The 12,580-nt window shown below is 47.7% G+C and overlaps 3 protein-coding genes across 4 annotated transcripts in view; 2 read left to right on the forward strand and 1 right to left on the reverse strand.

The window, feature by feature from the left end:
* KIF15 (kinesin family member 15) overlaps positions 1-1,876 on the forward strand; it is a 43,108-nt gene extending 41,232 nt beyond the window's left edge. For both annotated transcript variants that reach the window (XM_064444065.1, XM_064444066.1), the window contains one exon: positions 306-1,876. In XM_064444065.1, the coding sequence (XP_064300135.1) occupies positions 306-368 (63 nt within the window). In that variant the 3' untranslated portion in view covers positions 369-1,876. The remainder of the gene's footprint in view (positions 1-305) is intronic.
* KIAA1143 (KIAA1143 ortholog) overlaps positions 1-12,580 on the reverse strand; it is a 259,367-nt gene that overhangs the window by 104,716 nt on the left and 142,071 nt on the right. The gene's annotated exons all lie outside the window — the stretch shown is intronic.
* Positions 1,370-10,383, forward strand: TMEM42 (transmembrane protein 42). Its single transcript, XM_064441804.1, has 4 exons — positions 1,370-1,439; positions 1,922-2,100; positions 6,806-6,952; positions 7,784-10,383. Exons 1-4 carry the CDS (start codon positions 1,370-1,372, stop codon positions 7,925-7,927), a joined length of 540 nt encoding a protein of 179 aa, XP_064297874.1. The 3' UTR covers positions 7,928-10,383.

The raw sequence follows: 12,580 nt of genomic DNA on the forward strand, positions 1-12,580 counted from the left end.
TAATACTCCCACGTCAGTTACTTAGGACCCGAGGGAATGGCAGGAAGATGTGCCGGGGGAGGTTTAGGCTGGATATTAGGAAAAGGTTCTTCACCCAGAGGGTGGTGGAGCACTGGAACAGGCTCCCAGCGGAGGCAGTCATGGTACCAAGCCTGAAGCTATTGAGGAGGCACTTGGACAGCGCTCACAGGGATTGGATTGTCCTGTGCAGGGACAGGAGTTGGACTTGATGGTCCTTGTGGGTCCCTTCCAACTCAGGACATTCAATGATTCCATTATATTCTATGTTTTTTTCTGTTTTACAGGAAACTAAAAGGCTACGAGTTGAAAATGCTTTTTTGAGAGAATTAAGAAAATGTGACGTGTAGGCATCATGATCAGCTACAATGACACAAATAAAACTGCAGAGCCATATTTTTGAAGTGTACAGAATAAGAAAAAAGCCAGTTATCAAACTGGACTTCTGCTGCAGCCGTGGAATAATCATAATCAATATTTGTTTCCTGGATTTTTTTGCTGGTGGTAACTTTTAGTGAAGAATTTTACTCCAGCTATGTGGGCAGCTTTCAGTGACATATTAATACCTTCTTGTAATTTTTCAAAAACTCATTTTGTATAGGTGCTGGAACATACTTCTTTGAAACTTTTGTACCTTGCCAAGGAGAAGCTTTCTCACTGGGAACACACCTGGATTTTTGTTGCCTTTTGTGCTTTTATTCAGGTTCCTAACTCTTCCGAAATGCTACGTTTTTTTATCAGAGCTGAATTTTAAAAAGCACAATTTTTGTGATTTTTTTTTTTAAGCAAAACATAGGCTGTTTTTACTGTGTCAAAATTGATTTGTCAAATTTATTAACTCTTCATACTTATGCGTTGCTTAAATCATTTACATATTGAAGTTTGTTCACTAAAGCATGAATGTGAATTTAGTAATAGACTTGTAAATAGTACTATGGATATCTTCCGGCTTTGTATTCTTTTCTTTCTCTGTCTGAAGTTAAAATGCTTTTTAAACATTGTTCCCCAGTATGAACTTATAGGAGACTTTTGTATTAGCATTGTAGGAAATTCTTTTGAAGTATTTTGCAACCGTTTTCTTATCAAACAAAAATTTAAGAACTTTTTAAGTTCTTGTTTAAGAAACATGATCTGAAACGATGTGGAACAATTTTGGAGTATAGCATTAGTTCATTTAATCGCACTCGAGATTTATTGCAAATACCTGAAACATTTATTAGAGGAACAGAAAACATTGATTTATATGCCATTATCAAACAGTTGTGTGTTTTAGCTTTTTTTTTATTACTGTCAGTAATACCATCATGCTCTTTTTGGCTACTTCATACAATGCTACCTTTGCCCACGGGCCATGGGGCAAAAGGGAGTGAAGAGAAAGATGTGTGTCAAGTACCAGCGAGGATACCTCCTGAGTTTCTTCAGTATTTGACATGGGGAATGAAGAATTTCCCCCAGCTTATCTATGAATTTTAAAGTTGCCTAATCCTGAAGACTAGTTTCCTCTTGAACAGTTCTGTGGAGTATAGAAGTAAAGCACTGACTGTAAAATGGGGTGCTTTTTTTTTCTGTAGGTGAATACTAACAGAGCTCAGAAGTAACTAACAACGATTACAAGCAACCTCGAGGGCCTTTCTCTTGGCCAGCAACGCTGTTGTCTCCTATAGGCTGTATTTCTTACTGCTGTGCCCTAGGATTACAAACGCTCCTCTGAGCATCCATGTGCCTTGTGGGACTGCTGCCGGCAGGGTCTCCTGCCCGCTGCTGGCCCATCACCCCTCTCTCTGTGCTGTACATCTACGGCTTTCTTGTACTCCATCCTTTTTTTTCCTAATTAAGAAATAAAGCCTTCGTACGTCAACGAACGTTGCACAGGTGCGTGTGTCTTTTCCCCTTCCCCCCTCAGCCGCCCCGCCCCGCGCAGGGCCCGGAAGGCGCCGGGCTGGGCTGGGCCGGGCCGGGCCGGGCCGGGCCGGGCCATGCGGGCGGGCGGCGGCGGCGGCGGCTGCGGGGCTGCTGGGGGCGGCGGCGGCCGCCGCGGCGAAGCTAGCGGTGGGGCCGGGCGGGGCGGCGGCCGGAGCCTGGGTAAGGAAGGAGGAAATGGGCGCAGGGAAGCGACGTGCGTCAGCCGGGCTGCGGCCTGCCCCGGCGGGCGGTACCCAGCCGCTCGGGCCGCGCTTCGCGCTGCCTCTGTCACGGGGAAGCAGCGAGCCGGTGCTTCCTGGTGCTCTTCCTGGGGGTGCCCGGCACTTGTCTTAGGAGGGCTTTGCTGGGGAAACTGGGGCGGTCCTGGGGAGCGGGGCCGTGACTCACCCCCTCGGGGAGCGGTGCCCGGCTAACGCGGTGAGGTGAGGGGAACAGCCAGCAGGCTGAAGCGAGTCTGCTGGCACGTAGAAGAGTGAAAACTAAGCCCACCTCTGAAAGCCCATTTGCAGTGCTTTTGTGGCAGTTTTACTTTAAAAGCAGCACGTTAGTACGCTCGAGTATCAAAGAAAGGGCTTGTTCTCGGCCCTCTGCTTTGCTAATCATGTTGCCCCGCTCCTTCTCTTGCTCTGTTTCTGCTTGCTCATGACAAGAGGGAGGGGTGGAGCAGTTGGTTGTGCTGCTCGTCCGACGTGCTCACCTGGTGAGCTCTCCTTGGGTGTTGGTAAGGGGTGATCTTTATCTCAGTTGCGTTTCTCAAACCTCGTCGTGCTTAAGGTTAACATGGGACTGCCGGCCTTTCGCCTCAGGCACGCGGTGTCCTTACCTGCGGAGGTGAAGCTCTCACCCAGGCGGTGTCAGTGCGGAGGCGCTGAGGCAGGCAGCATGTGCGTATCATAAAAACACACCGGGGAGACCCATTTAGGCATAGAGCAGGTGGTGTTACTCATATGGAAAATGTACATTTGGACTTAAAATCCCAAGGAGAACGCACAAGAGAAACTGGATCTGAAAAAACCCCAGCCTTGCATCTGGACAAAAGAAAATCAATTTATGTGTGATTATTAGAGATGGTTATAAAAGCAAAAATTTCATACTTGCCTATTCTGATGATCCTTTCCAGTATACCAGAAAGGACGGCAGGAAGGATAATAAAAAAAATTTAAATCCTTCTAGTGTTCCCAATCCCCACCAAAAAGCACTAACAGAAAAGCAGAGTGTGGAATTACTGAAAATGTTGACGACATCTTTTCTGAGTATTTTTCTGCTTTGAAATTTATAGAAATGTTTCCCTCTGTTGGTTTTGTTTTTTTTTTTTAAGGTGCTACACAAAGTATTTTGTCATTGAGGAGGAGTGTTGTTAGCAGGTCAAGGGAGGGGATCCTTCCCCTCTGCTCAGCACTGGTGAGGCCACACCTGGAGTTCTGGTCCAGTTCAGAGCTCCCCAGGACAAGAGAGAGATGGACATACTGGCAGGAGTCCAAGAAAGGGCCACAAAGATGGTGAAGGGACTGGAGCACCACTCATAGGAGAGGCTGAGAGAGCTGGGATGGTTCAGCCTGGAGGAGATAAGGCTCAGGGGGACCTCATCAATTTTACATAAATACCTGAAGGGAGGGCGCACAGAGGACCAAGCCAGGCTCTTTCCAGAGGTGCCCAGTGACAGGACCAGGGGCAATGGTCACACACTGAAACACAGGAGGTTCCCCTCAAACATCGGGGAAACACTTTTTTGCTGTGAGGATGACGGAGCCGTGTCACAGGTTGCTCAGGGAGGTCGTGGGGTCTCCATCCTTGGAGACACTCAGAAACCATCTAGACGTGGTCCTGGGCAACCTGCTGGCTGGACTGGGTGATCTCCAGAGGTCCCTTCCAAACTTAACCATGCCATGATTCTGTGATTATATTTCTTTTTTCTGGATAATTTCAGATCCATTCTAGGTGGTAATTGTGAATTAAATTAATCAGTTTAGCTGTAAAACTATCCAAGTTTTAAGTAAATGCGGTAATCTTCCTAGTAGCTTAAATTACACAGGACCATAGACACTTAAGCGTTTCAGAGGTCTCACTGAATCCTTGACGCTTGCTACAAAGGCATTTCTGCAAGCAGCCACATGGTGACAGGAATTCAAGCAGTTTTGTGTTTGAGGAATAACTACAGAAATCTGAAAATAGATCTGAGAGCAGCCATCACTTGTGCCGTGTGGAAAGCATCAGCAAATGTTAAACGTGTGTTGTTGCTTCTAAGAGGTTATGATGTAGGATAGCAGAATACTCAATGGCAGCACAAAGATGGATTTCCTGGCCAGAAGGATGTGTTGTGATGGCCTGGCCTGAGAGCAGCCTGACCAGGAGGGGTCATTTCACTTGGAACAAAAGTCTTCCTTTACTTTCCCTTCTCCCCTGCCAAACTTCATCTAAAATTACTTCTGCCACATCAGGAGTGGTTCTGGATTATCTGAAGTGTACACTGAAATTAATCTCATTTTAGAAAAGCAATCAGAACACTAATCCTTGACTCACTGGGCTGGCTCAGCTAAGCCTTTGGCAGGGGAGGAATTCATACCTCCCTCCTTCCTTGTGGGAACACCTGGGGATGTTCCTGTCTCTCTGACTGCATGCCATTGCAAGGACCACTCCCCTGCCTAGAACACAGAGTGACTTGACATCTCTGGAAAACCTTCCTGCTGGGCATATGCCACCTCCAGAGCACACTGCATCTGATTTCCTTGGTTCTGCAATAGAAGAAGATCAGAAGAACCCATGGGTTCAGGGGCACTTTTGAAGATAGCATAGCTGCTGTAATGGTGGGATTCAGCTTTGCTCCACCACTGATTGACTCACAGACTAATTTGAATCAGGACCTCTGGAGGTCTCTAGTCCAGTCCCTGCTCTGCAACAGGTTGCTCATGACCTTCTCCAGTTAAGTTTTTAATATCTCCAAGGTTGGAGAGCCCATGGCCTCTGTCCCAGTGTTTGATCACCTTTGTTTTTCCTTAGATCAACACTTCACTTGTTCTAATCTTTACTTGCTGCCTCTTGTCATATCCCAACACAGCTTGGAACAGAGCCTGGGCTCCATCCTCTGTACACGCTCGGGCAGGTGGGTAAAGACAGTAGCAAGATCTTTTTTTAAGGTGCTTTTTTCTAGCCATGTACCTCAGTAGGCTCTTTCTGATCCAGAAATAATATACTGAATGTAGGTGAAACATAGAGAATTGTTTTCCCTTCTCATCTCTTTACTCCCAAGTCTGCCAACCCACCAGAGGTATATGTGGATGTACACAACTTGCCCAGAGCAAGGTAAAACTGTCTGGTCATACAGGCAGAGGGTGAAGCCAGGAGGCAAACCTCACCCCCCAGTGAGCCGTAACACAGCAGCAGGTTTCTTCTGTAAAAGGCCAGTAGCAGCTGGGTATGGTTGTCCCTCTTATTCCTCTCTGCAGAGTTTGCTGTGGGACTGGTGGGAAAGCAACATGCTTCACTGGTGAGAATCATTTTGGATCGTTTACCGTTGCCCTGATAAAGTTGGAGACCTTTGTCACACGTGGGGCAAAATGAGGCTAAATACCTGAACTGTCCCTCTCTGGGATGGGGTTAGCCTTGGAGAGCTTGCACCAGCCATCAGCCAGAGCTTTATGGCCCTTCCTCTTTAGCTTTGTGCTTGCTGCATCACTTGCTTCAGAAATCCCTGTGGTCTCCCCTAGCTTGCAGTTAATAATTTTTTCTGAGTAGGAGCAGAGGGTGATTGGTGACCCCCATTGGTTTAGGCGACAGGCAGGGGGCTGCCATGCAGCTGTTCCCACAGGGCAGGTGTCACCTCTTAGCTGTGTGTGTTGGTGGCTTCATACCTACATTTCTGTCTGCTTCAAGATGGAGCCTACCATGGACTGAGAGAGGTGATGGGCCATGAAGGCATGATCACTATGGGCTTTGACAAAGCCTTGCTTTTCCTTAGCCTCATGTGCTCCCTGAGTGTTTGTGAGAGTCGTTCTGCCTATGATTTCCTCCCTTGGTGTCTTCATATGAAGTACGCAACACCCAGGGGCTAGGGAGGTGGCTGCAGCAGCTAAAACTATGGGTGTGGGGTGAGACTGTGAATGGTGAAAGCTTTTTAGGCAAAGCTTTGCCCTTTTTTCAACCTGAAGCTGTTACATGTCTTACCAGGTTGGCTGAGGAGTAGCTCTTTCCTGAGCACCTAGTTGGCCTTGAAGGTTCTTGAATTCAGAGGTTGGCTTTGTTGCTGCTAAACGCTGCAGCAGAGAGCTCTCAGTAAACCTGCTCTCTAGCGAGCATGCAAAATAAAGCAGAAAGCCACTCAGCTCTCACTTTCCTCTCAGAGGACCCTGCTCTACCCTCACTCCAGGAGTAAAGACAGGCCCGGTGATGGGAGGTGGTGAGGACCAGTGGCTTGGGACCACACTGGTCTCAGTCTGAATTCACAACCAACAGGTCCTGGACCACGCACAGTGCCAGCACATACAGCTTCAGTGTTCCTCTCTGGCAGAGCTGAATTCTACCCTTTTCTACACATCTAGTGATGAGTGAAGGTCATTTCACTGGGATTGCATGTGGACCACATCAGGAGCTTGAGAGCCTTCTGGAGTTTGGCTTCTGCAATGGCAGCTGCTGTATGCTGTTCTGGCAGTTCCGGGCTTGTGGCCTGAGCCTGGACTCACAGCAGGACGCACCAGGATCATGTTCCATCCAGGCCTGTTTCCTCGCTTCTGTTTCTTTCTGCGATTTAATATATTTGTCTTCATGTAATACCAGCCCACCCTGTTAGGTTTTGCTCCAAAGTACCTGTGAAATAGGGTGAGTAAGCAGTCAGTGAGAACACATGGAGTTTTTCCCTTTTGTCCTACAGCTTCCTGTGCTGCTTCGCATCGGCTGTGTTGGCCTGGTGTTTGTGTGCAATGCGGTGATGTGGACGCTCTTTGCAAAAGCCCTGCGACTCTCGTCCTCCTCAGCCACTGCCTCTGTGACGGCGACAGCCTCCAACTTCATCTCTTCAGTGAGTAGATCCTTTCCCCAGGTGCTGAAGCCTGGAGGAGCACAGCGACGTGGGAACAGTCACACTATCATGTGACTGTCCATAGCTTACCTCCCAGTGCAACTGTCATCGCTGGCTGCAAAGGGAGAGTTACAGGCAGACGTGAAAGCATTGTATTGGGCCTCAGCTGTTCTGCCTGTTTTTCATGGCAGAGGCTGTAGGGTTTCTCTGGGTGGTGTAGGAGGAAGGGCCTTGCTGCCTAGTGCAGCGCCTTGCAGCAGCTGTACAGTTTACTGAACTTATCTAATTGCCAGTGAGAGCTGGAGCTGGTAGCTTTGCTTTGTTTTGCTTTTCCTTTGCAGCACCTCACCGGTGACAAGCCAAAGCCACCCTAGCTGGGTATGAAGACGCACTGACTCTAGTGACAACAAGAGCATTTCTAACCCACATGTTTTTTTTTTTCTGCTTGCTTTTCTCAGCAGCTGTCTTGTTTCTGTGCTCCAACAACTCACAGCCAGCCCATGGTGGTGTCCAAAACTCAAATCAGTGGGGCCCCTTTTTTATCAACTGGAGTCACCCAGTTGACTGGACATTTGACTCCCAAGAGGTGCTGGGAAGTCAGCAAAGCACACGCGCGTCTGCCAGTATCCTGTTCTGGGGCACAATCTGGCTGTGCTTCCAAGCTGGATGGTAGCATAGGTTGTCACTGGCATTGCCAGCAGCAGGCATTTTTCCCTCAAGCAGTTTTTTTTCCAGGACAGGCTCTCCTAGCAGAAGTCCCTGCAGCTCTGGCAGCGCAGGAGGCTTTGAGACGGCTTGGCCCAGTAAAGCTTTGTCTGTCTTTTCCTTCAGGCCATCCTGGGCAAGCTTCTCTTCGGGGAGTCATGGAAGCTTCTGTGGTGGGTCGGCCTCGCCATGACGCTCTGCGGCCTCATGCTGCTGCATACAGCTGCGCCCCAGCTGGCACATCTCCCAGCAGAGAAGAAGGAGGCATGATGGCTGCCAGAGGGGGCACAGCACCTTGCCACCCCTCACCCCTCACCGGCCTGCCTCTGGCCATGGACCTGCTGACCCCTGCTCGCCTGCTGATCTGCCAACTTGCAAAGTCACATCGATGGCATCTTTCCTGGCAGGCTGGTGGTGGTGTGGTGGCAGCAACAGCCTCAGAGGGAGCTAGTCTGTTCTGAGCCAGTATTGTGGAAATTGGGGCCAGAGGCTTATCAGGTGCTCTTCATACCCTGCGGCCGCGGAGCTTTCCTGTTCAGGGAAGGCTGAAAGTAAACGTGGTGGCTGTGGAAGGTGCCTGTACATCAGTACTTTTCCATAAGAGGACCGATCTCAAAATAGAAAAGCAATCAGAAGCAGAAACTGAAGGCAGCTGGTATGTTTCCTCTGCTGTTCCTGACTTTCCTCTCTGCCTCTTGAAATGGCCCCATGCCTGCCCTAAGCTCCTGCTGCCTGTAACGCTGTGGAGCCTTTTATTAATTCACTCAACTTCCCCTATCAGCCACATACCCCGTTTAACTTGCCATTTGTATCTGATGCCTGTAATTCCCACTTAGCCTTCCTGTTATTCACTGTCAGACTGCTCCTCTTCCCTTTAAACTCTTAACCAGGATGGGTTTTTGATTGCCATTCCTGCTGTGTGTAGGTCAAACTGTAATTTTGGGAGAATGCAACAGGCTACATGTAAACAGGCAGCCGCTTTCCCTGAGAGTGTCCATGTTCAACACACCCCCATCCCCCTGCTTAAGTTGGCAATAGCTTTAACATTTGGTAAAATGGAGTTTCTCAAGTAATATTTTTTTTTACACCTCTGGATGATGCTGATTTCCATTCATGCAATGTAATCGACCACATCCCTGGCACCCACACATGTGCTAAATTTTGGGTCAATGATTACTCAGTGGCGAGGATGAGATGCCTGTCAATGCAGTACATGTGTCAGGAATCATCAGTTCTAAGGCATTGACTTCTTTCCCATGCCTACGCATCTTGTTTTACTAGGAAGTTTTTTAGTTGCAATCCTAATCAAGAAATATAATGATGCCTATAAATGTATGCATCATGCTGGTGATATCTCTTGTCTGCTCTGGGCTTGCCAGGTTGTCTGTGTCTTCTTGTAACCACATAAAGTGAGTCATGATTGTGGCATGTGCAGCAAACCAAAGGACACATTTCTGCAAGCCTCTGTGTCAGAACCTGTCAGGTTTGTCATGACTGGCAGATCTGCACCACGTCCAGCAGGAGTGTAAAAAATAGGCTTGTGGGTAGAAATGCCACTGGGATTGGGTTTGTGCCTTTTCCTTCTCCATATCAGAAAGACGAAAAGTCAGTGTCCCCCAGAAGAGGCCAGGAGCTGTTTGCTCCAAATCTCCTGCTTCAAAAGAGTCTAACTGACATTTCTTTATTACAGTTGTTGTTGGAAGTCAAGGTCTAGGAGATGTCTGCACACATGCAGGAAGCGTGGGTGGCATTATCCTTGGTGATGTTCACTTTTAAGGCAAGAGAACGTAAACTGGGGCTGTAAATTTGCTGTCATAAATAATTGAAGGTGGGAATGGAAGCAATATTTCCTCCAGTTCTTGCGGGAGGAAAAGATTGCTGAGCAGGGTGCATTTTTTGGCAGAATCCCTTTCTTCTATGTACACAGGGTTTAGCCCATGTCTGCCAGTGTTTCTTGTCACTGTGGGGCCAGGGCTGCAGTTGCTATATGACAAAGCGGTGCGCTTCTGGTAGATGGTGCATATGTGGTCATCCAAAATGCAGCTGGAGGTGATCTCAAATAGGGGTGCCAGCATTTCCAGATTAAAATACTGTCCAAAGCTCAGTGACTGAAATGGAATATTTGCAGATACTTGGACCACACACACACACACAAAAGTGATGCAAGACTAATACGCAAGCTGTGTTTGAAGAGCGGGAGGTTCAAATGTGGTAGACCTTGTAAGGTGGCTGAGGATCATGGCCAGCCATAAGACCTTGGTTTACCAGGGCAGAAGGTGGGTTATCCTTCGCAGAAATGTGTTGATTTTGTCTGGGATAGAGTTAATTTTCTCCATAGTAGCTGGTATAGGGGCTATGTTTTGGATTTGTGCTGGAAACTGATGCAGGGGTGTCTTAGCTACTGCTGAGCAGGGCTTACACAGAGTCAAGGCCTTTTCTGCCTCTCACCCCACTGCACCAGTGAGCAGGCTGGGGGTGCACAAGTAGTTGGGAGGGGGCACGGCTGGGACAGCTGAACCCAGCTGACCAAAGGGATATCCCACACCATATGACATCATGCTCAGCATATAAAGCTGGGGGAAGAAGAAGGGAGGGGAGGACATTTGGAGTTAATGGCATTTGTCTTCCCAAGTAACCATTATGCATGATGGAGCCCTGCTTTCCTGGACGTGGCTGAACACCTGCCTGCCCATGGGAAGTAGAGAATGAATTCCTTGTTTTGCTTTGATCGTGTGTGCAGTTTTTCTTTACCTACTGAACTGTCTTTATCTCAATCCACAAGTTTTCTCACTTTTATCCTTCTGATTCTCTCTGCCATCGCACCAGCAGGGAGTAAGCAAGCGGCTGCGGTGCTGAGTTGCTGGCCAGGGTTAAACTGCAAGAGGGAACTACACTAGTGTGCTTGCGTGGAGTTTTTGCACACTTGAGCCAAGGTATTTCTAGAGAATAGTCTCAAGCACACGTTTCCACTCAAATTCCAGCGAAATACACTCTTATTTGCATATCTCCTAGGTGTTCTCTGTAATGAGTCTTTCCTGGACCTCCCCTCATTCTAAAACACAACCCTAATTTTTTAGCATCTTGTTCATCAGATTTTCCTCAAGCAGGGCTATATCATGTCACACTTTAAACAGTGGAAGAAGCAGGTGCGTGATTAATAGCAAGACTCACAATGTTGCTCATCAAGCTTAAAGTAAGTATTCTTGAATTAATGGTGGGAAGTGTTTTGAAGAATCTGTTGTATAAACAAAGTCCAAGAGTATTATATTCTAAAGTAAATAATACCTTGTTTAACTTTACAAGGAACAAAGCCAAATGAAATTATAGTTGGAGTTGAACCGTAAAACACAGTTTGATTGATTAGATAAGGATCTATACGTAAAACATGGGAAATGTCCCTTCTGTTTTTGACAAAGAGCCACTGAAACTTGGAAGGTTTGTATAACATCTCAGTCATAGGATGTATAAAAATAACTTGAAGGAAGGTGTCTTTGCCCGGGTGATAAGCAGTAGAAGTAGATGCGATAAATAAGTTCGGTAGATTGTTCTGCCGAACTTGGTATATTTAAAATTTCCAAGGAATTTAATTCCATGCCCTGTCTTGACCCTTCAGATACCTTAAATATTGATCACATTGCAAGGGTGTCACACACACGCTTAATTACTCTAAAATATTGCAAGTGATGGGGTATTTTCAAAGAAGGAAGTCATGGTGACTCAACATCCCAGAAGAGTGGTGCTATGGCTCTAACCTTGGCTGTCAAAGAAAAAAACATGAAGTTCTGCATAAATGGGTAGAAATCCTGACGTGGTGGTGCTAGGTGCTGAGCTCGCCTTCTGCAGAAAAGCAGCAGCAAGCCTTCATTTTGGGGGTTCAAGAGCTGCAGAAGGGAGTTGCGCAGGGTGGGCACTTGTCCACAGCAAGCTGTGTGGTGCCTGCAGCTTGCTCAGTCTTGGAGAAAAATCTGGGGTGAGCTCAAGTCAGTGGTAAAAGCCTTCCCAGGAGAGCCAGGAGTTTGCCTCTAAAAATCAAGTGTGGGGGGTGTTGCACCATGTCACTTTGTAAAGGAAAGGATTGCAAGAAGGTGACTTTTCTGAAAATGTCCTGAGGAAGAAACAAAGTATTTTAGGCTGTAAAGTAACACCTTCTAGCTTCAGGTGGAAGATGATTGTTGGACTAGGTGTTTCAGTGCCCTTTCTAAGGCAAGTCTGTGTCTAGATACTTTTAACACCCAAAAAAATGGTCAGTGACTTGCCTGTAAAATCTGAAATGGGGTCCTGGGCCATGGGCAGGGTTGGGGGGAGGCCCCAGGGGCCAGGCAGGGCCAGTCAGTCCTGTTGGTGCCCTCAGGGCCCTGACATAGTCAATGGCTGTACCTAGGGTGTTGCTTCAAGTGCTGGAACCCCCCAGTTCAAGAGGGGTATTAGGAAACTGGTCTGTCAGAGGGACACCAAGACGGCAGGGGCCTGTGAGGAGAGCCTGAGGGATGTGGGCTTGCTTGGAGATAGGGAGGCTCAGGCTGACTTGATAGCAGCCAACACGTGGTTGGAGAGGTGTTACAGAGGCAACAGAGCCAAGCTTCTCTCTGTAGAAATGGCCAGAAGAAAAAAAGGCAACAGGCACAGGTTGTTTTGGTTGTTTCAAGCTGTCCGTCAGGGAAAAAAAGTCACCAGGAAGTTAGTTGCCCAGAGAGGTGGCAGAGTCTCTGCCCATGAGGCTCAGCTAGACAAGACCTCAGCTGACCTGATCTAGCGTTGGTGACCATCACATCTGGGCAGAGGACTTTCTGTGACCTATGGATGGATTTCATGGGCACCACCATCTATAACCAAAGCTGATTTGCTCTTTTGCCTCCGAGTTTGGCAGCTCCCATTAAATGCTGCTGTGCCACAAATAGGAGGTCCCTACTTGCGATGCCATAC

The sequence above is a fragment of the Phalacrocorax carbo genome, chromosome 2, assembly GCF_963921805.1.
Source record: "Phalacrocorax carbo chromosome 2, bPhaCar2.1, whole genome shotgun sequence".
Classification (NCBI taxonomy): Eukaryota; Metazoa; Chordata; class Aves; order Suliformes; family Phalacrocoracidae; genus Phalacrocorax; species Phalacrocorax carbo.

What these genes read in the sequence shown, in the direction of transcription:
- TMEM42 (XM_064441804.1), top strand. Translation starts at nt 1,370, where the DNA reads ATGGGGCAAAAGGGAGTGAAGAGAAAGATGTGTGTCAAGTACCAGCGA. An exon ending in ATACCTCCTGAGTTTCTTCA is followed by an intron (nt 1,440 to 1,921) that starts GTATTTGACATG and finishes TTCCCCCCTCAG; the next exon opens with CCGCCCCGCCCCGCGCAGGG. An exon ending in GGGCGGCGGCCGGAGCCTGG is followed by an intron (nt 2,101 to 6,805) that starts GTAAGGAAGGAG and finishes TTTGTCCTACAG; the next exon opens with CTTCCTGTGCTGCTTCGCAT.